Source organism: Bombus vosnesenskii, unplaced genomic scaffold, assembly GCF_011952255.1.
Source record: "Bombus vosnesenskii isolate JDL3184/JDL3185 unplaced genomic scaffold, Bvos_JDL3184-5_v1.1 scf7180000013262, whole genome shotgun sequence".
In the NCBI taxonomy this organism is placed as follows: Eukaryota; Metazoa; Arthropoda; class Insecta; order Hymenoptera; family Apidae; genus Bombus; species Bombus vosnesenskii.
Window position 1 is genome coordinate 3,632,479 of NW_022882922.1, and position 27,245 is coordinate 3,659,723.

Below are 27,245 nucleotides of genomic sequence, written 5' to 3' on the forward strand. Positions count from 1 at the left end.
CCGCACAACGAGATTTTTGAAAGTTCTACCTATGGAGCAAGACACCTGCCCGACTGTACGCACTTTTGAAATGGCGATCAGTTTATCAGTATGACTCTCGATAACAAAAATTATTTAGTTAAGTCGTACGAAAAATTTTTAGAAAATACATACAAGTTTCTATAATTTAAACATTTTTATTTGTACGTGTTATATGAAATAATTATCTTTTAAAATTGCATTAAAGGATTTAGGAATGTTTAATGATTAGAAATAGTATTTTAACTAGAGATTACGCAACATGCATCAAATTTGTCTTCGATCGATATTCCTGCCATTTCTATTAAATGGGATTGTTTCATTCCATCAATATATTTTACCGTCTTATTCCTCTGCATGTTCCTCCAATTCTACATTCTTAATAAAATTTTATGAACTTTCCTTCTTTATTATCTTCTAATTTAATAAATGACTGTTTTATCTACTAAAAGAATGAATTTAACGTCATAACATGATCTGTATGATATAAGCACAAGTTGTTTTAACTGCATTGCAGCAAATTATATTTTAATACTATAAATCATCTTTTGATTATTATAAAACACAAAAAAAAGAGCAATGTAGCGTACACTATATATAGTATCCTCCCCAGGTTTCTTCTTCTATTCTTAAACGTGTAAAACGAGAAAAGTCCAGCTCAAAACATCGTACAACACCGGGTTCATTGACACCATTAGACGCTAATATTTATGTTAAGCGAAGAATTTGAGGATCGCTGTTCGTTATCCAGTTCTTCTGCACCGAAACATCGTCACCACTCTCTCCGGCCATCCCCTCGTTTACTACCTTTTCCATAGACAGGATGCTATCGCTAGGGGTCGAAGCGACGTGCTCGCTACCATGTGGACCATACGTATCGCGGTGCAACCCTTCCCGGGTATAAAACATTGCCACAGACACCATATGGTTATGAACGTAGCTTTCTACGGTGGCTTAACCTCGTTTCACCGGTGTAACGTCGCCGGTGAACTTAATTCTACCACACAACTCGATATTTCGCGGATCAATGAAAGCGCGCTTACTATTTGATTATAAATGTTTTCATGCTCTATAACAGCATCTTTGCCTTACGAAAACAAGAAGTTATGCTTATTTCTGGTTCTTTGCTCTATTACAAGATTCGGCAATTAACTTCATTTCAATAGGAGAAATATTAATTGCTAGATTTTATGCATTTGTGCGATATTAAAGAAGCGAAAATGCATACGACATGCGATAATATATAAAATATTTAAAACAGAGTACTCATTATAACTTCTAATAGGTTTTATCTTATGCAAATTAAATCTCTACTTGAAGTCTATTTCTTTAGTTATATTCCTTATATTAGTTATATTAATTCCTATAAATAAAAATGACATAGTGCGCAATAGCTACCTATATAGAATAGAGTAGCACTACTATAAAGAAACTAAAGTTGCCTCATGAAATACAGATATAGATGCAAGGATATAGCATACGGCATTATAGAGGTTAGATTAATTCCAACTTAGACGCGTATATTCTCAATTCTGTCTTTCGTCTCTTACGCCAGGGAAAGGAATGAACAGTGAATTAAAATCGAGTAGCGAATCGCTGCTAAAATACTAGCGCTTTTTTCCGGCAAAGAAATGCAATCGCAAACGCTATTCCGAGTTCCGCAATCTTTTTTTTTCAACGCGTTTCTCACAGCAACGCAATGTAACAACAAACGCAGAAAGAGAAAGAAAGAGACGGTTACGCAACTGGTTACTGGATCATGTAAATCGTACGTACAATAAAGAAACATTGTGAAATCATTCATTACGCTTTTCAGTGGCGGACCTCGACCGAGCAAATCTCTTCCATTGTCGCAATACACCGTGCTGGCCACTTTTTACCTGCCCCTACAATCTTAAAAAACGTTTATATCGAGATACATAGAAGATTTATTATCGATAACTTTTCCTCTGTTCTTTACTTCAATTCAATTTCTAACTTCTATACGAGATATTTGTGAATTCTGTTTAGAATTGAATAAATAGTTTCGCAATAGAATTCCACTTACCGAAATGAAATTTGATTTAGCATCTGAGTAAATGAATTCCTATCCATTGAATTTGAATAATCTAGATCGTCTTGCGCAATTTAACTAATATTACTAATAGCATTTTACAAGCTACAAGTTACAAATTATCAGTGTTAATAGATATCCTTATATAATATTTAAAAAAGTTTAGTTATAAGACAAACGAAGTTATATAAGAACATTTTATAAATTACAAGTGATTTGTTCATCCCATTTGACATTTCTCACTATTTAAACAAAAAATCATCGTCAGCGAAAGAAAAATCAATGGACTGCTACTATATGAATTGTTTATTCCCTGACATCGATAAAACTCCACTTTGCCATTCATAACTCCACCCCCCCCCCTCCTCAGCAACGACAATATAAGACACTTACAAACACAAGACATATAAGTCTTGCTTATTAAAAACCTCATATTCCCTAAAAGCTCATCACCTATTCACTTGGTAATGTGCTTCGATCCAAACGTTCCTTACGCGATAGAGCGGCTCAAAAGCTGAATTAAAATCGGCAATTGAAAGCAGAGGCCCGGTCGCAACGAAATCCTTCCTTTCTAGAGTCGAAGGAAGGAAACCGGCCTGTAACGTGGCTCTCGCGCGGTTCCGTACTCCGTAGTGATTTGAAGACGCACGGAAGATGGTTGAGCACCGCTGGGGAACGCTCAGCTGGAGCTCCGACACGGAGTACAGAAGGTGAGGAGAAGAGAGGCGAAGAGGTGGCAACAGCGCGGCGCTCGACGGACGGGTGGCACTGGTTCGTACATAGGCGCAAGCGCGCGTCTTCCGACAGAAAAAGGGAGGAAGAACAAGACGTTCGTTCGGCAGAGAACGCGGGAGAAAGACGGACGAAAGCGCACAGCTCGACGATATCGCGACGAACGTGCGTAGCTCGCATGCGTTCGGGCTGTGTGCATCGCGTGAAATGCACCGCGCTCTCGGCATGGTACCACGCGTGCAACTAGAATCTAGACGAATGTAACCACGTGATCACCGATCTTCCCCCATCTCTACGTGGCTGACTGTGTATTACGCACATGCAACCGACTCTGTACCAATTGGTAAGCCGTCCAACGACACCTACGACTGGCATCTGGATACCGAGATCGTGCCGCTTTTAAGGTCGCTACACATGGCTCAGTTTGTCAGTTTTATCGTCGGACAGATCGTTCAAACTGTTTGCGGTTGTGAGCAGTAAGAATAAAATAGTCGACGATTTAAGTACAGAGATTTATTGTCAGATTTATCGTCGGATCTACAGATGAGTTTAGAGATACGTTGTACTGTGTGTGAGACTCTTTATGATCTTTATGATCCACCCCAGCCTCTCGCGGCACATGCAGAAGCGTGCGTCCACTGGCATTGAATCGACGCCTCTATCGGACCGATTCGAAAGCTACGACGAAGAATGGCGCTGATTAATCGGCATGGGATAAGGAGACTTGTTGTAGTCGAAATTATTTTGAGTTAGGTTAGGGTCAAGTTAAGTCATTTGCTAAGGTGTGCTTTTGAGATTGAAAGTATTCCTGATGCATAGATTAAGGGAATTTTCATTAATACGAGGATAGTGTGCGTATAAACGCCGAAATATTTTGTACAATGAATTAAGATGTAATGTATGTAAATGAGCATACAAATTACAATGTGCTGTGGAGGATGGAAAATGGCGTCAGCTTTAGATACTATCAGGTGATGGTTTTGGTAATTGGTGATTAAAGAGATGTTTGATGTATATTTTAATAATTCAAAACAAAACTATTTGAGTATTTGAATTTGTACTTTAATTAAAATTTATATGAAAAAAAGAAAGTACTCGCACGCGCGTGGAATTACGTGTATGCGAAGATTTTGAGGCTGTGGTACATGCAACCAAATTGTATCGAATGGAGAAAGTTTCTCGAGCGTGTCATACTGAAACTAGTGGGAGTCTAAAGACGTCGCGCGCGTATCTGTGTATAAACGGCACGCGTTGGGCAATATCCGTTTCGTCGTTCGTCCATTGTAAAGGGAAAGGTAATCGTGACTAAAGATTTTACTCAACGTATAGCTGATAACGTACACGATCATTGTTTGAAATTTTACTTGTCAATGCTGCCGCTGTGGCAGCATTACTACTTTTCAGCCGATACTCCTTTAAAATACATTAAAATTATTTTATAATATCTAAAACAATTCCTATAACGTATTAAATATTACTTACAATAAAGTCCAAATATTTAAAGATGTAAAATTTCTTATACAAGAAAATATGTACTCTTTACATTTGGATTCAGCAATAATTCAAGTCATAATCTCCTTTAAGTAAAACTCCTTTCCACGTAATACTTTAAATAAGCTGCACGTAGAATGTTGTTTATCTTCTTACACATTTTAAATTTCGTTATATTCTTACTCTATCCACCAATTTTAATCCGAAGCTTTCTTCAAAACCCTGCTGTGACACTCCAATATTTTTTGTTTTAATCTCGCTTTTATTTCAACCAAGAAAAATATTTTTAATACCTTAAAAGAATCTTTAATATAAACTTAAGCCAATTATCAATAACGCTATTCCTAAATCGTCATGTAAATAACAATTCTTTCGTGTTTTCTTTAAAATTAAGAAATTTTATAACGATAGAAGGATATGACGCGGTCGGAAATAAATCGAAGTGTGCACGAGAGTTGACTTCCACTACGAAAGCATAAGCGGAAATCAATTCAAACCAAAGGAAGTTGGGGATGTTTTCCAGGAAAAGGGCGCAAAGAAGTCACACCTAGAAACGATAATAAAATCCTTCGCTCTCATCAGTTAGCCCTCTCGTTTTCACGCAATTAATCATAATGTTACACGAAGTTACTCGAGCATGATTAAGATGACAGAAAGATCGATGATTTATCCGCGTGCGCGTCGATTAACCCGGAACGGAAGTGAACGCGCGCACGGGGTCGTCCAATAGTGAATTATTTGAAGACGCGAGAGTGTCCTCTGTATACCAATAAGCGAAATGGAGGACCTTATTTATTATTCAGCCAGTAGGTTTGTAGCCCGTGGTGTATTCGTCTATCTCTCGACACGCATGCGAAATTATTAACATCGTTGATAAATGTTCGACGCGTGTACGTGAGCCGTGTTGTCGAGCGACGACAACAATTTTCATGTAGACCGCGATGCCATGACGATCAGAGGCAACGTCTAAATAGGAATAAATAGCCCATTGTCGTAATGAACGTATTCTGCGTTACGTCAATACGCCGGAATATATTATGCTCGATATGTACAAACAAGATGGCGGCTGGTGCATTAAGTCGAACTAAAGATACTCTTAACACTTTGTTCACTCGAAACGTACAATCTCTGTTCGTTTCTGATTGAATTTCTGGATAGATAACGAGTTTCTTCGTCTTTAATCATATTACACGTATTTTGAAATATCGTGTAAGATTATTAGAAATCAAACATAAAATTAATCAATTTCGTAGAGCAGAGTTTGTGATTGGATTTTTTACGGGTATGATTCTGGTACCGTCGGATTTTATAAAATTATTAATTCTGAATTTATAGAAATTACATATATTAGATATAACTAACGAATAGTCCATCGTATTCTCAATAAAAATTCAAATACTTTTAGGAGACTAATACGTACAAATATAGATGTTACGTACAACATTTACTTATGCGTCATGTATTAAAAATCATAGCGCATTGGAACTACGCAATTCACTATGCATATAAGATCAACTTTCGAGCAACAAGCTTCTAAATGAGAAATAAAATTTTGCATTATACGATGGTGTATTAAGGGCGTAATGGACGTACAACGACACGCGGTAAGGCTTGCAGTTTATAAATGACGGACGAGGGAAGAATGTATTCGGCATTCAGTACGACAATTGCATTATTATTCCGACAGTAGCCCCTACAATGGCGATACTCTTCCTTCCTTTCTTCGATTCTGCCACGGGTTCACCGTTGCCACGCACGACAAAGAACCCATGCGGAGCGACTCGACTTTGAGGGAACGCTTTTTCACGTTCATTAATGCTACTTTTCACCGTAGAATGAAAATCAATGGATAGTGAGCCTAATTTCGATCGACATGCCTGATTAGCTGTTTTATCTTCTACGTTTAATCGTTTTGAACGTTTGAAATATTTTACTGAGAACAGATCTTTTTCGAAAATAAATTATCATTACAAAAGAACATTTTTAATATGTCCTTTTTAAATATTTATATATATAATACATAATTTTCCGAATTTTTATACCGCAATAAATTCTGCTTCTTTCATGGGGATAATGAGAGCCAGATAAACACTTTCACTTTTGAAAACGAAATTTATTAGTCTCGAAAGAAGTACGCAACAAGAAACTAGTATTCAATGTAATCCAGCTATCCAATCAATCTGTTTAAACATGTCATTTACCAGGTTCTTACGTCCCTTTCAAAAGGAACGTTTCTCATATTCTTTCTTTATTTTATCACACACCTAGAACTTTCTACTACTTAAAAACATTTTATACAGATGGACAAAAACTAGTAATTATACTCTGCTTTGAAAGTGTATTCCACTTCAACAATAAAATATAAGTACTCGTATTTCACATTTTCCCTAATGAAACCTAGCTGCATCTATAACACAATTATTAAGCTTCAAACTTCCGGATGTAAATTGGCGAGATAACTTACGTTTCCCAGTAATTTCAATAAAGCAACAAAGACCAATGGAAAATCCGTTCCCTCGTGCATTGCAGGATTAAAAGTGCAGATCTCTGAAATTACGTAACGCTGGAAATTTCAATTTACGGAATTCCAAAAGCGTTCTATTGTTCTGTTGAACCGGACCTTGCTCTTTCAACTTGCATGCTCGTCTACGAAATCAGCTCGAAGCTTCTTATCGACGGTGTTTCCGGTCGAGCAATCGGCCGATCCATTAACGGAACCGCGGCCGGAGTATTATCATTGTACGATCTCGATGGCGACACGCAACCACGGAGCCAAGGGAAGCCAGTGGAATCCTCCACGAGTCCGTATATAATTCAAACAATAAGCGAGCGAGAAGTAAGTTTTCCGGGGATAGCGTATTCACCGGCGCGCGGCCCATCTAAGTGAAACGTGACCGGCGACTAAAATGCCTCTCATTACATACGGACTCCAAAAGCGAGTCATACGTGTCCATGAGCGGTACTAGGTAGCAAGAAACCACGATGGGATCTGCTTGGATTCGAGAAACAGACGAGAGCGAGCCTCGTCGTCGTTCAAGGAAACCAGAGAGAAGAAAGGAGCTCTGCTCCGCTGATGGTAATCGGTCGACCACTTTCACGGGCACGATATCTTTCCGAGTTGTGTGCTCGACATTAAAAACTCGAGCCTGCTCTCGTTCATGCCGCGTCAACGACACGACTATGGCCCGAAACGCCACCAATTCTTGCGTGGTGACAACGTCGGCATTATTTCAAAATTTTATCGGAGCTACATGAGGAGAGATCGTTTTGATAATTATAATGTATGGTTATGACAATACTTTTTTCAAGATTTTAGTGAGGAGCGTAGTTGGGGAATTATGTGTGTAAGTTTATAGAGAGACGAGAATTTGAGGTGAAGAAACTTTGTAAAAAAAGTTCGCTGAATTCCTTTACGTTTAGCTGAGTAGTAGAATTTTTAATTGAAAAAAAAAGAACAACGCAATCATGAGACACGTTGGCATTAAAAATAGAAGACTTCTTTGACCCATTTTCCTATTCGATTATACAGCTATCATTCGCTTGAAAGTAATCGTCATAAATATTAATTATCTATTAATACTCGTGTTCTTCTAGAATCAAAGAATCCAAAACATTATCAATGAAAATACAAAATTTTGCTAATTTGTTAAAAAATCTTTCTAATTTGATTGATACTTCCAGTGCTAGTTCCGCTATTAAGCAATCATTTGCGTAGCGCGAAAACAAGTAGCAGGTTCTCCAAAGCGTTCACGTTGATCTTGTTCGGCTCTCAATGCACAATGCAAACGTAAAGACCTCGAGAGGCTAGGGAAAAGAAATCGTAGCGAGCGTCCATAGCATGCGTCATACGTCCGGAATGTAACACCCTGTGTCTCGTCGGAGTGTAACCGCAAAGGGGACAACGTCTGGAGCATTTTCGAGTCGAGACTGGACAGTGCACCGCGATATGCAAGAGAAGAACCATTCGACAGAGTTACACCAGCCTTTCCATAACTTTTCGACGTTTATTGCGCGGCTGAGAAGAAGCTATCGCGACGAAGGACGTTTGTTTTTACTGACAATGAAAACCAATAGATCTAGCAGCCAGTAACCTGATATCTTTTAGTGTTTGGGAATAGAAAGAGGATTTTAGAAGAGGTTCTTGAAACTATCTGCTGTCTGTGATCTGTGCCTTTTACGAGTGATCCCTCTGTATGGATTTTCTGAGCAAGCATTGTTTTCTGTTTGCTAATATGATTTGGAATTAAAGATTAATCACATTGTTGATAGTAAATGGAGATCTTTATTAGGACGATAAAGAAATTCGTTGATTTATTGCTGATATAGAGGATTCCTAACCATTTCAAGATATAAAAACAGGAAAAGTTTAGAACTACAATCGTAATCTTCATGTATTTAAATAAATTTGATATTGTTTTATGGCTTTCTTCCAAAATTCCGAGTATTCCCTCTCATGCAGTATAGAGTATTGAATTCGACAATCCTCGATGTATATCTTCTAACTAATCTCTCTTTAATTAAGTTACCAAAATTACTAAATATAAATCAATCTATACAATTCCATACAACCGATCGCTGCAACACTGTCCATGCTTTATCAACCACCAAAATAAAAGCAATTATTTATTGACATTATCCAGATATATCTGGTTAAAATCATAGTTCGTTGCGCATGTAATTTACAAATCCATTAAACTTTCCAACAGAAACTTCAAATAAATTCTATCTAATCTTTAACACGTAAATGTTGCGTGGAAAGTAAAATGAAATGTCTGTGCGTACCAAAATTGACCCAGCTCTGCACCATCCACGAGTTAACCTCCTGAAACCATCCCAGACTTGCACCTCGCAACCTGCTAATCGTTTTCAGCTTCGAAAATCTGGATCCTAACCGCGTCCTTGGTCTCTTGTCGGAAGACGCGTATACACGCAGCCGCGTTTATTATACGCTGTCGAAGCGAGCTGGCCAGCAGCAACGCGAAGGTCGCTGCTCGAAAACGCACGAAATCGGGCCGACACTCACCCACATACGCTTGCTATGGGCGCGGGCAGGCGCGCGCGCGCGCGCCAGCACCCACGAGTCACACGCACCGGGCCAGACGCACATTCTACCAACGACCGGCCAAACGACCGTTTATTGGGATCTCGAGAAACGACCGCGACTGCTACGGGGAGATGGACGATTCTTGGAACGGTGGCTGCATCTCCAGCCTTTTGTTGCCGCATTTAGCGATATGTGTTCGAATCTCAACTTCGAAGCGACTCCAAATTTTTCGACGCTATTGCGGTTCGAATCATTTCAATTCGAAGCTTACATAGAACTCTTGAAAGTTTTGATACGTAGGATCTTTGATCTCGAGTCTTGAATCTCGCTGCTCTCTTTAATTCTCGTTCACGTTTGTATCGCCTCGGATATTTTCTTCCTTTAGAATATTTTATTTGTAAATATAATTTTACCTTCGTAGAATTTTCGGAATATAGTTAAATGTAGATTTAATTAAAGCATCGGTTAGAGCACTAAAGACAAATTGTACAGAATATTGATCGTGTGTTTATGTAGTAAAATTACAAAATTAAAAAAAGCTGAGATTGATCAGTTTGGCTTCTGAGAGGTTCATATATTTATATGTATATCTCTTTCAGATCCCATCACTAGCTACGTTCGAAACGATAAAAAATTCGAAATTAAAAAGCAAGCGTAGGGAGTCCAGAAAAAAAGAGAAAGAGATCGTCTTGACGACTTTCGAGGATCACATAAACGTCCTTCGACAGCCAAGGGCCGAGGACGAGCCGGCTCTCTTCTTTCTCTTCCTCTCTCTCTCTCTCTATGGATATGTGTATTCAAAAGTTTTGTCCGACGATACTAAATCTTCTGACTAGACATGCATGGTTTTACACCTACGATGAGTTACCGCGTAGGGTGTTTAATTTTGGCGAGTGAAAGCGTCCTTTGATTACGTATTGATATTTTTGGAAGATGTAATGGATCGTAGGAGGTGTAGGTACTTGATGAATGTAGACTGTGGAAGTCTGGTTCGTTGAAAAATCAAGTATAACGATTAGTGACGTCAATGCGAGAATTGTGAAAGGAGTACGAAGATTGATGTAGACGGTTGATGTGAAAAATAAACCGAATTCCAATTTGGAGTAAACAGGATATAATTTGCTCGAATTGAATGAAATATAACGAAATTTGGAAATGAAGATTGGTAGCGAGAATGACAAGCGCTTCAATTACAACTCTGCAAGCATCATAAATTACCTATTTTCCATGGTTTTATAGCTTCAATGATAACAAATAAAAGATAGAAGAGAATTTTACAGAGCAATAAAGCTATCAATACATGATACTACATAAATCTTGACCATGTTTCTTTCTACTATTCACAGTACGAAGAACCGACACACGCTATTCAAACATCTTTCATTCCAATATAAACAGAGTAAATCGAGTGATATCATTCCCACATCAACCACGTCAACAAATAACAATCAGTTTCAAAATCATAATATGCCCTTTCATGGACAGTCAAACAGAACCAAAACACCGATAAGTATCAAAGTAAACCTACAGCCTATTTCCCCCCTAATTCTTCGCACATTAAAAAACAAACGCAAGCCTCCCACGCTTTCATAACACACGATATATACGTACTTCTTTCTTCTTCCTTTCGTTCAGATTTACCCGCATCAAACATATCAATACGGCAGTATGACAGTGATGCGAGGCTTTAGGCAAGATCCGCACAGAAAATACTACAGATGCTACTGTAGCATATTTTAGTTAGGAATACGATAGACCTTTATAATTTAATGAACAATTCATTTAACTAAAGTTTCCTAATTTTTCTCTCTATCTATTATTTTTCGTTCATGCAATAGGAGTTGTAAGTGAATTCACTAAACAAGACTTCATTAATCAATCAAACTTACCAAATACACTTCTACTATATCGGAATGAAATTTTAGATAATGTCCAATTGAATGAATCTCTGTCTGGAAAATCAATTATTTAACGTGACAATGAAGAAAAGCGAGTTAGCTCGTCACTCAGATTTCCAATCTCATAGACACAATTTCTGATACATCCTATAATTTTATTCGATTGTAAATAAATATTAAATATTTTCTCTGGGATATACATAATTTCTATTGTAAGTCATACATAGTATCATACCTGGTTAACGCAATTCCTATTATAATTTATTAATAAATTGTAAATTAAGAAATAAATCCCTATTATAAACGTTAAGTCACACACGTCTACAGGACTGCCATCTACTTCCTGTGTGAAACTTGCCTTACGCGCTCAATTATAGTTAAGCCGCACCAAATCAGAACATTGTATCACCGTTATAATTTTCGCATCCACCGCGCGCATCGTTCCGTCGATAAACTTTATCATAAATGCACTCGTGAACGGCTCGTAAACATAATCGAGGTAGAAAAAGCACGCAACGATTTAAGCGAACCGGCAACCCGTACGAAAACGTATAACGTAAAGTCGGGTTCGAAGTCTCTGCTGCTCTCTCTCGAGAAGGAAGAAGGTGAAGAGAGCACTCTCTTGCAGCTCTCCTTGGGTGGCCAGGACATAGCAAATTCCAACCCTTCGGAATTCCGAGAAGGACCGTTACATATATTGCCACGTCAATACTCGTTTAATGCGTTCTCGCCACTTTTGCTCCCAAAATCCAATGGTCACGCTTTGCTTTTCGAACATCGAACGTTTAGAGATACGATCTAGAGCTACCGATGATGAACGTTGACTAGGGTGAAAATAGATTGGTTTGGTTTCGGACTTCGATAAGAGAAGCCTCGAGTTTGGAAATCGATAAGCGAGGGTCACGTGTATTACGTGGTTTAGCGTGTGATTTATCGGTAAGGGAACGAGTATCTGTTTCTTGAAACGTTTCTAATTTTGGTAACTAATTTTGGTTTAAAATTTGGAAATTTGAAAATCTTTTAGATGTATTTAAGTTTGTCGTTTAGTTCAGTTGTTTTATCATATTGATATTAACAGGACGGACTTGATCGTCATTTAGTCACGACTAAACCAAGATTGATGTTAGTCGTTGAATATATTTTTTTATAGATAAATGTCAGAAGGTAATTAAACACATGTAAAGCGTAGTATTCAATAAAGCCTTCAATAACGCAACCTACGGAGAGGAGAGAGTCGAAGCAGAAAAAGATCTTCCTGAATTTAGTTCTCTCGGGATCGAATTCTCTTGCGGTTAAGAGAAACATTTCCTTAAATCAATTTTTATCGTTTGATACTTATTATAATTCCATAGATTGCAATCGAGTGTTAATTTCTTCAAGTTATCAGGAATATTATAGCTTTCAAGGATAATAACTATGACCACGATTTTACAAATGTCTTTCACGAAACGACTCACGCACAAAGTGCCTGTAACTGACGTAGAGGTTACTACGCGATAAAATTCGCATAGAGCTTCTGAAATAGACGTAATTTTCGTTTACATCCAGCGTGACACGATCGTGTCAACAAATACTCGGTGTCCTGAAATTATCTTCAGCCACACCGTTATGACAGCATTACAACGCGTGTACAGGTCGAAACGGCTCTCGCAAGCATCACGCTGGCTGATATAGCCTTGAGATTCTGCGAATCGAACACAAGGCAATCTGCATTTCACGAAGATAACACCTTTGAACGGTCGCGTATATTGTTGCGATTGGAACAGCGCTGGAGCTCAGATATTTCGATCGTTTACATCTACGAGTTACTATCTTTTCGTCCTTTTCTATCCACGATATCTCAACCAAATTGAGCAAGATTATGGGAATTTTAGAATTTATAATCCTTTTAAGCAATCGGTTTGTAATCTAATTTTTTTTAATAGCTGACATTGCCCGGAGAGATGTTTAATAATGTTCGGGTTTTAAAACACGACGATCAAGATACCTACACGCTGTTGCAATTGCGATTTCGTGTTGGTTCTGTTCGTAAGCTGTGTATCACGAGTGTAAATCATAAGTACGTTAGAAGGCAAAGAGGCTACAAGATAATTTTTGCGTCGAAAAGGACGTATGTAGCCATACTATTACAAATGAAATTGGAATTCATCAAGAAATTTCCAATCCGACTCGAAAGTCAAGGATCAAGAATTCGAAGGTCAGACGTTGTGATATTTCGTAAGCTTATTCCAAAATTTCGGGTTTCCTTGACATGGAAAGGATTGCTTAAGAACAAATATTAATAATTAATCTGCATGTTGTTCTTTCGTCGAAAGTATCAAATATTTACGTGTGCCGTTTCATAAAAATTGTATAACCAGATACCATCAACTTCGACGTATCATCGAGACCTACCAAACCTATATGATCGCCATGAACAGGACATTTCTGCAACTTCCTGTTCTTATGAATACGATTAAAAAAATTGGAAATAAATAGAAATTTGTTTTGCGCTTAAAATATAACAACTTTACTTTCAATATTCTATATACCTTTGCATATGATCTGCATTTTATACACATTTCTTTACATTTCAAGTTTTCATAAACGCGTAAAAATCCTAGTCACAAACAAAAATCATAAAAGAAGAAATTACTGTAAATACATTTCCAGGCAGATCCCAAGTATCCACATCAAGATGAAACACATACTTATGAAAGAAATATACGAAAGGAAACGTGACGTTGGAACTGTCGAATCGGTACGCATGAGAACCACCGTTCCTATCCGGCCAATCGGTGAACCTGGTGCGTGACACGTGATGCAAATCATGCACATAGAAAGACGCGTCAACCTCCGCCTCCCTCCTGTGGTCCAGTATCCTTCTGTACCTTTCCTCTCGGTGTCCTGTCAACTTGTCGTCCAAGGTGAGTAGACCTATTTGGCGGAGGTGCTTCAGTCACGACCAGACCAGACCAGACCAGACGACGACGACTACGGCGGCGACCAGGTTGCAAGATCGTAGGTGGAGCAGAACCCAGTCTGGTCTCCTTCTCCCCTCTCATCCTTTCGCTTCTACCGTTTCTTCTTCATTGTTACCCGTCACACCGATGCACGGAGAGCACGAGACTCATTTTCAAGTCATTCTTTCTCTCCAGGGAACCGAGTCGATCGTCTCTCATTGGTACAATTGAACCAGCCCATCAATGAGGCTTTCCAGATAATTTACGATCTCTCAAGATCGCGCTTTGATTCACGCGCACAGGTTAAACGAGAATTAACAAGACAGAGGAAGCAGTTAGGCTAAAATGTGATAGTTTGGGAATATTTTTGGGTTGAAAAATTGGGGAGAGTTTACGTGAGAATCATTAGGATGATCGACTCTTTCTTAGAACTCGTTTCTTCTCTAGAAATTGGAAGGAAATAAAAAAATGTTATGTGGTTAAGTTGTCTATCTGACATGCGGTCATCCCGTGTTCTTATTATCATAAACACATGATAAGGGTATTTTTAACAAAATAATCTTTCCTCCAATTTTACTGCAAAATTAATGCCTCGTATATCTAAAAGAGTAATTTTACAAAGTTACTTACAACAATGTTACCAAGAAGATATTAACGTGATCCATGGTTTGAAATAGTCTATAAACATAATTTAATGTCTTCCTATTTATTCGGATACTTCTCTAAAGTAATACGTTTTGTCATAAAAGTTGCTACTGGCTGATTATAAATATTCTAGTATAACGTTGACGAAAATACAATTTATTTTAACAAAACTGACTCTTTTATATTCCGATATACTTCTCCAAGGCAATATAATGTACGTCTGATAACATCCAACAATATGAATCATACAAGCTAAAGTCTTCTACAAGATCTTACGACGATCTTACAAGCTTGATCGAACTCTGATTTTCTACTTGTAAATTCACTAGTTTTATTAGTAAATCATTATACAAGAGGCTAGAAAATCCATCTATCCAGAGATTCAGAGAAGAACGACGATGCTCAAGGATCGATGTTCATGGTTTGATTATGTTTGCAATGAAGGGAAAGGAATTGGAGGAACGATGCAGACGGCTGACACGATACTCCTAAATTGTCAGTGGGCGTTTGACTAATAGATTGCAATAAGAGTTGTCGAGCCAGTGTAATGACAACACCGTAACGAATGTTGAGTTCTCGATCGCTTACGAAGAAAGGAGAGGCTTGAAACCGCGGTGGCAAAGAATCATTAACTTCTGTCTTTCTTTTAACCGATTGTGTCACATTATTTTTCGTGTACTTTTTTGTTATTCCTCCTTAGAATGATGTATTTGTGTGTTTGCCTTTTAGATAAACAAAATTTAAAGATTGTTTAAAAAGTAAAATCTTTAAAAGATATTAATAAATTTACCATCTTTCTAAAAACTTTTCATCGCATAAGTCAAACACAGTTTCATTTATCCATTTGTAAGAATTTTCTACTAAGTTCCTGTTACTCCTTTTCTTCTCCGTTCCATTTCATTTAGTCAATGAATTTGATGTCACTTATTACGTTCTTTTATTATATAATTTTACAAATCATCCGTTAAATCATATTTGTATTAAAATTATACTTCGCTATACTATATTATTATTATCATTCTTATTATATCCATTCGATCATACCAAGAACTATGTACATAATAGGGACAGAAGGATTGATAGTAAATACACTTCGACATTGTACGCGTATAAAGACAGGACGATAACAATTTACAGCGAAAGTCGTTCCGATCGCTGTTTGAAATAGTCACTGGAAAACGAAATTTATTTCAGCATTCCAACTTATTAAAAACAATTTTGAAGATAAAGCAATAGATGAGCAATCATAAAAAGTTTCTTCTACTAAAATATTTTAATCGCGCTCAATTGAGTTATTATTATTACCAAATTCCCAAATTTTATCATACTACACTATTACCAAAATTCTTCATCGTATTGTACATACTGTCATTTGCAATGAAGTATTATAGGCAAAATTCTGGAAAATATTGAAGTAACAGGACTCTTTATCCGGTCCTACAAGAAAAGAGTTAAGAAAGGGAAACAAGAATCCACAAAAACAGAACATCGTTAGACGGATGAAGGAAATCGTAATTTCACAAAAAGGTGCTCGAATCCGACGACCGCGTGCGCAAAATGTGCGTGAATCGAGTACCACTGTGTCTGATCCCGTCAGTCTCGGCCGTTCAGCACGTGAGTCACTGGCGAGGTAGAGTCGGATAACAACGAACTCGAACAAATAACCTCGAATCCTTTTCGCATTACCGACTTGCCGAGGACGCGTAATACCGGCTAACTACTTACATATAAACATGAACGCAGTTGAGCACCGATGCCATCGATCCCACCAAACCTATTTCTCAGGATGCGCTCTCTGGCACGTGTCATTTCTGTCGTTAGATGAGCTTGAATAAAGATGAACGCGAACGAATAATGGTAAAGTGATTCCAACGGCACGGTGTAAACACGGGAAAGACTACCGTTGCTGGCGAGGTTATATGGAGTGAAACAAATTAATTCCATAGTTTTTCTTTCGTTTCTTTTACTTCTAAGTATTTCGTTGGATATTAGTTGTTGATGATTTGTTATGTTTGGTAGAAAAATAAGTTCCTGGTAAAGAAGACTATTTTGAAGGCACGTTGAACGATATTTGAAAGACAGCGAATATTTGACAGAAGCGAAAAATAAACTTCTTAACGTATTCACCCGATTAAATTTTAAACATAATTTAAAATTTACCAGAGTTGAGGATTTCGTAACTCTTATTAACATTTCTACACACTACTCTACATCGACAAGAATCTAGATATTTATGAGCGGTAACGTAAATCGATATTTTATTACCAGATAATTATACGAAACGTCAACGTTAATTAATAATCCACCAAACAAATAAATCATTTAATTTCCAATAAAAACAAGTACAATCGCGTATAATTATTTCAGAGAACTTTTTTCCCTCGTGCTCATTATCCCAACTAATAACCGCATTTATAAAAATCTTCTTAAACCTTCCTTATATTATTCTTATTGTTCATACTGAATATAATGTTATAAAATCATTAAACATAATTCGGTAATTAGAATGTAGCAACTTACAATGCGTTAACTTCATTACCAATAATCAATTCCCTATTACATCTCAATTTAAATGCGTTAACCTAGCCAAACGTAACGTTTGTCTTAATGTAACTTCTCTTCTCTGAATGAGACGCGTTACTTCAATTGGACTCGTAATTCGTCACTTTCACGCAAGTGTATTGCAACGTCCAAATTCGTCAAGCAAATCGGAAACACGTGGCACCGTGGGTAAAAGAAGAACGAAGGAAAGGGAACGCTGAAAAGGACGACGAAGACTCGCGAAGAATCTGGTTCACCGCAGTCAACTTCCAACGGAAATCGCGATTCCCACAGCTTTCCCCGCGTTGCGGTCTGCGAGTATGGGCCGCTCATGCTACTTCATTGTTAGCCAGTGTAATACAGCCGCGACGCCATTATTATGAATGAGCGAAACAACCGCGTCGCTATATAATCTGGCAAGATACGTACGCGACTGCAAAGCCGTGTGGGTCAATTTATACAATGCCAATTCTAAATCAAGGGATGCTTAATGGATTTAGAATTAAGTAAAACAAGAACAAATAAATTAAGGAGTCTCAATAAGGAGTTAACAACAAGTTAAGCAGATTGAAAAAGGACCTATAGGTTTGTGGTAAATATACAAGGTGGTTGGTAACTGGTGGTACAAGCACACAGGGGGTGATTCTACGCGAAAAAAGAAGTCGAAAATATAGAATAAAAATTTTTTTTTTAATTTTTCCATCGAAACAACGATCTACAGTGAGATCCGTTATAACAAGATGTGATAAAGTGCACGCGTACCGAGTGAAAATTCAAAGTCGATTTTCTCGAAAACAAAGCCTTAAACGAAAAATTTTTATTCTATATTTTCGACTTCTTTTTTCGCGTAGAATCACCCCCTTTCCGCTTGTACAACCAGTTGCCAACCACCCTGTATATATAAATGCATATTGATTAATAAAATATAGTAGTAGTAATACAAACTATCGAAGTGTATTTTGTACTTGCCTCCATTAGGTAAATCGTGATAACAATTACCCAGGCTGTATCTTCAAACTACTACTTTCCATTCTATTCACTTCATATTTTCTATCGCCACTATAAAGAGATAATACGTTTGCCACGCCGCAGTACACGAAACTGTTCTTAAACTTTCTACTTCCCTCATTATCGTTACATAATAGAATTATGTAAAGAATTCGAGAATCATCAACGATGACCAAGAATCAGTCTGATACTCGATAATAATAATTTTCTAATTGATAAAAAAATTGAATTACAAAAAGGATGTATCTAGAAAATTATTATTATTGTTTCAGAATTAATTCACAGTAGCACGTGTGAGTAGACTTTTATCCTAACCATCTCCATCAAGGTCAAACCAGACTCCATTCCAAGAATAAAAAAATTATGAATATCATGCTACCTCTGTATATCGAAAATCGCGAGAGAAAGAAGTCGCATATTGAACGTTATTAACAGTTCGATAGAAGATAAGGTAGACAAGAACTCGGTGAAAGTAGCATATGTGTATTAATAAAATCAAAAGTTGCGTGAAGAGCCAGACACGGATCTGCGCAATAATGTAACGCAGATAAAAGGAATGATTAATTTCAGTTGAAAATTGTGCGACCTGATAACAGTGAAAAGAGACCCATCGTAATCTACGTCGCGCGTCGTGACGAATTATCAACATCCGATGGCGGACGTATATCGTTAGAGTACTCAAAAATGTGAAAACATCGCATTGGTGCAACCTGTGCAAACAATAATAGCAGATCTGGTGGAATAAGAATTTCAATTTCAATGTATAATTTAGATGTTTTAGTAACCTACAAATTCTACGCGAATTTCATGCATTTCTGTCCCAGTAAACCCGGAAGCGAAGTGAAAAGAAGAGACAAAAGCTCAATTATTAATATAACAGGCAGTGTGCTGGGTTGCTGTCTTTACAATCTTCACACATCTTAATTTCCTTTTAGTTTTGAATATCCTAGAATCGAATTTGTTGTACATTGAAAAAAAGCAATTTGTAATATAAGCACTTGTTATTAATAAAGATACTTAATTTGCCTCTATTTCCCATTTTATTCTATTAGGGGATTTCTTTTCATATAAATATCTTATTTCAAACTTTCCTATTATGTGTTTTAGAAACGATAGACAAAATATATTTATTTGAATCTCAAATGTGTAATCTTAAGTGTTTCACTTAACTGTAAATTTTCCCATATAATATTTTATCCAGATTTAAAAAGTCGCACACGTCGCCGAGTTGGTAAACCTCTTTTATTTATCCTGCTATAAATAATAGTTTGCTTTCACGTTTTACGGGACGAGGTTCGTTTAATTAACGAACAACGCGTACACACACACACCGAATGTTTTGAACTTTCACAAGTCGATATACAGTTTCTCACTTACCTTTCTGCATACCCCTCTCTCTTTTAATTTAGTCTATCATCCAGCTAATCGACCAATTAAACACGAAGCTAATAAAAGTTTCGTGCGACGACTATTTTAACCGTCAGCTTTTCCCTCGATACAATCGGTTCGGGCGTGAGGACGCTTGTCACGTAATACGTGCATAGTGCATACACAAGCGATAACCGTCCGATCTATTCTGGAAACATGGATTTGCATCCGTATTTTTGCACGCTGTGCAAATTTTTCTCGTTCTAACCCTACGTTGGAATCGTTGATTCATTATTGGTGATCGCTAGATTGCGGATATTTACGGATAGGTATAATTAACGATAAAATCATTGACAACTATAGGACTTGAAATAAATGAATCAAAATGAACGCTATACGAAAGGAATGCAAGGAAAACAAAGTTTTTACTTATACGTATTACAGAGAATGCTTGAAATATTTAAGAAACGCATCGCTGTGAATTTATAAAATTTCTATGGAAAATTACAAATTGATTATTCTAACTATTTTGGTATATAGTTTTAGTGGCAAAGAAATAGTTTTCAACCAGAAAATTAAAATGAAATATTGTAAAATTAAAAGCAACTTAATCTCAACTATTATGGGTTTATAAGCTAACTTTATCAATTAAGGATTAAACGCTTTCTTTTATCCTAACGCGAATAACCTTGACTGAAAACGATTGTCAGAAACTAGTTGTAAAACGACGAAGAAATTTGATGAACAAAGATCAGTTCTTTCACGTGGATAAGAAATAACATTGCGTCAATGCGCATTTGTATAAACGGTTGATACACTTATCGTCGCTTATCGTCTCTGTAAATAGCGTGCCGATGTATTTTTGGTTTCGCTTTAATTTAGATGCGATCAAACGTTTTGTATTTCGACCGTTCAGTTTAAAGAATATTCTCTTATTTCAAATTAATCAATTTCTTACGCCGATAGCTGGATTGCGTGTAAAAATCTTTTAGATAATAATACGAATTAGAAAATCTTGAACTGATTTTATTAGACAGATCGTATAAACACTCGAGCAATACTAATACTTGAGAATCGATAGAGTATATTTTATCAAATGGACTCGAGTATACGATTACTCGATTATTACTTTTATTAGCTTGGTAACCTGAGACGAATTCGAAGAAATGAAAAATTACTTTACGGATTGATACTGAATACATTCGTGATTTTTATGTTGCAGTAAAATCAATTAATGGAGTTTATTATTGAAATACAATCCTATAGATTTATATTGGTTATTCGATTAAATAAATATATCTAACGCCAAATAAATGAACTTAATTTTTCCAATAAAATCGATAAATAAAGAATATGAAGGAAGTAAGAAACGAAATATTCATTGACACAAAACTTCAAAAAAATTATGCTTCGTTAACATAGCATTAGTTTCACGTGTTTAATAAATAAATTATAAGAGAATCAGTAGAACGAAGTACTCTCTGACATAAAATTTTTGTGAATTTGTATTGAATATCGATTGATACATTAAACAAATTATTTTGTCGAACCAGTTAAGAAAATAAAGGAACTAATGAAATAAATGTTTCCAAGTCTGTATCAAATAATTGAATCTATACTCGATGGATATTTGATTGATTGCAATTAAATTTTTGTATTGGAATAAAATGGGGGAATGAAGTATCAAGGAGATCTCGAAAGAGAATTCTATGAATTTGTATTTAACTTATCACAGATGTTAAATATAACACAGAAAGATTATAGTATTTATATCTAAGTTGTAAGAGTTGTACTCGAGACTGATTGAAATTCAAAATGTATTTACTCGAAACTAGAACGCACAAATCTCATGGGCAAGATAACCAAATCAGCGAAGATTTATAACCAACATCCTATCTATCCAACTAACGAGATGTTACCACTAGCATTAATATGCGATCAACCATCAGATAATGATAATGAATTGTCAGTGTTCAAATACTCATCATACCTTGGCATACCTTTACAAAGCACAGACAACTCAAAACTTAAATTTAATCTTCCGATTTATATAACCAAATGAAATATCCTAATAAATTGATACTATATGTGTGTGGCTATTCAATTATTAATTTACTTAAAACTTTGAAGTTAAAATTGAAGTTTTACAAATAAATCAATATCTTTTTTACTTAAGCAATAAATCAAATACCGTGTTTGATAATTACTAAACCAACGAAAACTTTTCATTCTTCATTTTTTCCAATTAATTCTTGGAAAATTGAGCAAGATGAGTTAACGAGCCAAACATGTTCCCCTCGCAAAATTATAATTCTCTATACTATAGTCTCGTTTCCATTGAAATCAAATATTAGCAACACATACATAAAACCTAGAACTACAGCATAATTTTATAATTAAAAAGATACGACATAAGCGCATACTTCATCTCCTACTTCTTACAGAATAATATCGAAGGTGATAAAGGAAGAAAGTGGGTGTAAACATTGCGAATTAAAAAAAGGAAAAGAAAACGAAAAATGTAGAAAGAACATTTGCACCTCGTTGTAGGAAAGGTTGACAGCAGGCTCTGTGAAGGTCGGAATAAACGCATCGCGTATAAGTTCGTGACAATGACGTTATACGTACCGGCGTAGAACGCCCCTGCATTGACGTAAATCCAAGGTTAATATGGGACGTCTCGAATCGAACGCCTACAGGTAAGCGACGTAGGTAGAGAGCCCACGATTTAACGATACTTTGTGCACATCCACCTGTTTCGAATCGCTTTTTAGACGGCACAAACGACTGATATTATCGAGAAAATAAAGGGCGCCTGGTAGAGAAATATTTTTCCGTGGAAAATATGACGAACTAGCAATTTAAAATATTGCCTTCATTCGTACAGTATATATCTGTATATTTAGGAATTGTATTATGGTATATCTAATTAAACCTCTGAGAATGTGATGTGATTATAAGAAATGGGGATTTACGTATGTGTTAATAAACGAGGATATAAGCTTTTCATATTAACTAAATTTCTTAATTTAAAAATAGTTTAGTATAACCTTTCGTAAATTAAATAACCGAAGCAAGTAACTGCAAGGAACTGATATCTGTTACGTCAATCATACGGAAATAGAACACAATTTAACGGTTCATAATAAAAAAGTTATTCTACTGTTTAAAGATTGCTTCGAAAAAAAATATGTATTCGTTGTTAACCCACGCAACGTTGGAAAAAGCAGTTAAAGTAAGGTCAGGTTTTATCGATACGGGATAGCAACATTTTAGTTGCACTTCATAAAGCAAAGCTTGTAAGATTTATTTTCTTTTTTGTTAGATATTCATGAAATAACTACGCCATTTTCGAAACATATTTCTCGCGATAAACGATTCGGAAAATAAACCGATATTTTTCTAACTTGTTAAATATTCGAGCTTTAAAAAATATCGGACTTTAACGCTTGTTGACTCGCAAGCGTTGTATTGAACTTTGCAAGATGTTTGCAAGATTTATCTTTTATCAGATATTTCCCGGACTTATTGACTTATACTTTTGAAATGATTAAGTGTTAAAAATAATATTAAAAAAGCAAGAAACAGTCTAAGTTCATGAGTCGGTGATACTGCGAGTGGACAGTTTCGATATTTTTCGAACTTCTTCTTGTTTTTCTAAGTTAGTAGCTTTATTAAGAATTACACATAGAAAAAGAAATTTCAAGCTACATGAATTTTTATAATTTGTACCAGGGTTTACCTGTTATAAATTGGAAAATTATATTGGAAAAATATACAGTTATGTATACTGAATGAAACAGAGGATAGATTTTAGATTATTCACAAGAATGAATTGAATTTTATGTACGAATGGCATTTGCATATGATTGTATGTGCTACACGTAATTGCTAAATTATGCTTTTAATTGAATGACTCGTGTGTTCGAAACCTAATATAGAACAGCAGCAGCAATCAACAGTTCGAATGTTTTCTAACACGAGTGTATTCGAAAATCAACTTCTACTTGTATATTAACGGATATTATAATGTAAAAAAATAAAAGACTTGTAGATAAAACAATATCCTAGATTATAATCGCCAATAAAAAATTACGCGACCTTAAGAGACTCTAACCTTTTAGAAATATTTGTCAAATTGCCAGGGAATATTCCGAAAATTCGGTGAGCAAAACATTGCAAATATTATCAGTGCACGGTAACAGTTCATCGAGTGCTTTGTAAATGAAACTTGGTAGGATAGGTGTAAAGAGCATGGTATTTCATTACGCCCGCGCTTCGATTCCAAACCTGTGTAGTAGAATCTTGACCCGGCAAGTTGCCGAGTGCCGCTTACTCGCTATATACATACTACACAGTTTAGATGTTCTCAATCGCGTGACCCTCGACGATTGCGTTTCTGGATCGTGCACGCGCGCGCGCCTACATATTTGCACGATACACATCGTAACTATGAAGAAAGAGGAACGCTCCTCGATCGTAAATGTCCGAGCCTGCTTCATTTTCGACGAGAAAATTTGTAACGTATATCATCGATAATTTACGATGATCGTTAACAGCCGATTATCGCGATGTTTGGAGTGGAACTCAAATCGTTCCGGATGAGTAAACACAATAGCACCGACGATACAATCCGTCGTCCCCGTCATCGTGTACGCGAAGCGTCATTAATCTTGCCCGTCGGTAGACGGAAGCGAGTGCACAAAATAACAAGGTCACGCGCGCGAAAGAGAAGAACATGCGATAAGAAGTTTGGAAGAAGAGGAAGGTTGACGACCGGCATGTACTTATGAAAGCGCGCGCGCGCACGCTCGCACCAGCGCGAGCACCTACGCTAGAACTCTGTAAACGCGCGCGACGTGGAACTCGAACGGGAGACAGACGAAAGCCAACAAGTAGAGTAAATGACTCACCACGTGAACGCTGGAGAGACCGACCGGCTCGCTTTGCTTCTTGTCCGTTTTCTTTACTTGTCGTTTCGCCTTACTCTCGAGGAAACGTTGTTTCAGCACCAGTGTGTCCTGAATATTCTGTTCGCACAAACCGTTGAAGCTTTGATCGAATCTCGGTATACAATCGGTCTGTCTACGTCGATAACTTTCGATCCTACGTCTGAGGCGATCCACAACCGCCTGTCTCTTGGGGGTGAGTACTTCACCCATGCCAGGTGCTTGACCCATTTGTTGCTGCAACTGCAGCTGTTGACTTGTTATATTCAACTGACCGGCCGCGTTCAAATCGTGAATCCCGGCTGATTGGGCTAGAACGGTGTTCTGAAGATTGTTTACGTTATTGGCGTTATTAGTATTGGTATTAGCCTGGCCCACGCAGACCGAGATTGGGCCAGGCGCAGTGCCGGGGGGGCCTTGCGGGGGCTGGCGGGGCAGGAGCCCCCCGGCCTCCATACAGCCCCCTAAATCCACTGCAGGGTAAGCCAGCTCAGTGAGAACCTCTGCTACCGAAGCGCCTGACGCACGCTACTGCTACTGCTGCGACCTCGTCTCCCGCCGTTGCCCTCCAGCCGGGCATCCTCTGCCACCCTGCCAATGTGACGATCCTCAACTTCCGGTCAAGACGCATTTGGAATATGTCGTCGCGTCGTTCGCGCCTCGACACCGCTGCACCGCGCGCTTAACTTCGTCCTGTCTTGTATAAACAACAACGCCGGTTATACTTTTCAACGATGTACCAAGCTTCGCGTCGATTGTCCGATCGTTTCACAGTTTCACTCAATTCGATACGTTCGATAGTATATAGCGTATAGCACGCACGGCCGATACACATAAGACACACGATATCACTCAATGTATAAATCCTCGTTGATATTGTCGTTCGATACGCACTCACGGTCCTTCGACAATTTGCTTTTTCATCAAACGATTAATCGCGAAGCTGAATGATAAAGCAACACACTATAAACAAAGTTCGTCACGTTTCACATTCCATGTGAAAGAAGTTTTCGAACTGTCACTGTTGACGAGACGCGCGCGAAGATTCGACAGTAGGACGGAACGTTCACCGCGCGCGACTAAGTTCAGGGCCTGGGAAGTCCGTGTATACAAGAGGCGCCCAAATTGCCACGCCATCTGATAGTGATCTTTACAACTAAGCGTAGTTGGCGCCACGTATGAAATTCATACTTTCTTAGATTCTGTTCAATACCAACTATGAGCGTTTGTCGGTTACGAGATTGTGTTTTTATGTTTTTATATAATGTTTTCTTCGATGATAAATATATTTAACAAGAAAATACTACAAATTTACTGAAATTAGAGTATGATGTCCCGTGATATATATTTACAATTAATATACTGTTATATACATATATGATTATTTATATTATCCGGTCTAAAATGTATGCACGAAGGAATATGAAGTATTCTAGTTACTGAATCCTGTCTAGAAAATTGAAATAGAATGTTAACGAAAACATCTAATTAATAATAAACAAATATATTCTAAGCTTTTTTATCATTTACAAGTTAATAATCAATTTGCATAACCTTCTCAAATAAAAAGTGACAGATAAGATACAAATTACCTCGTTTCATAATCTACACAAAAACATATCCAAACTCACAGAAAATGGAACTGCTCTACGATTTACTGAAATGATAATCGATACAACACAACGTGTGAAGCAGCAGAAAAGTCGACATGTATTGTTCCTTGCATACATGCAGAAATATGTCTCCAATGCCCTCTTTAGTTGCTAAAGTTTAAGTACAATCTTTCAATAAGAAGCTCTCTCTAACCGTTTTCTCTCTCTCTTTTCGTTCTTTGTCTCTTTCACTCTCTCTTTCTCATAGCGTCGCACGTCCACGCGAGAGACGGGAAGCAAGATCGTAGTGGGAGTATGGGACAAGCTTTTCGCGGGGTAATATCAGCTCTGGTTCGCGGATCAGGCACACGCTTTACCAACGAAAGACTTTCTTGCGCGCGGAGGCCGGTGTGCGAGCGTTCTACTGTCCCTACCGACCATGAGGAACAGTATATACGGTATTACACGGAAAACAGCAGCGTATGCCGCGTGCGCTGAATCTTTCGATTGTCCCGGAGCGTCGTCGAGTGCACGTTGGACGTCACAACAGGTAGTTGAGCGAGGGCAGCGTGCTGCGGCCTCTGTAGAAAGAAAGGAAAAGACTGGGAGAGCGAGCGAGAGATCGATAGATCGGCACGAGTGTGCTGGAAAAAGAAAACACGCCAATGGAAGGGGAAATGGTAGGAGAAGTAGGAGAAGTAGAAGGAAGGCGGCCGAGTGAGATATGCTAGAAAGAGAGAAAGATGGGATAGTAACAGAGAGGGGTTTTTCACTCTTGGTCGGATACCTCCGCACCGTGCCTGTGCCAACTGCCCGTGCCACAGCGCCACAGCTTTGAATCTACAATCTACATGCACGAGACGGGTTACTCACGCGTTCCCTTTGCTCCTTCTCTGTCTTCTTTCTAGACTATGTCCTTCTCCCTTTCTCCTACACTTACGTATTCCATTACCCCGCTCTGGAC

General features: G+C 37.5%; 1 protein-coding gene across 1 annotated transcript in view; it reads right to left on the reverse strand.

Moving 5' to 3' along the window:
- Positions 1-25,860, reverse strand: part of LOC117232469 (neurogenic protein mastermind) — a 239,436-nt gene extending 213,576 nt beyond the window's left edge. The window contains 1 exon segment of the mRNA XM_033492229.1: positions 24,654-25,860. Coding sequence (XP_033348120.1) covers positions 24,654-25,145 — 492 coding nt within the window. The 5' untranslated portion in view covers positions 25,146-25,860.
- Between the last annotated feature and the right edge of the window lie 1,385 nt (positions 25,861-27,245).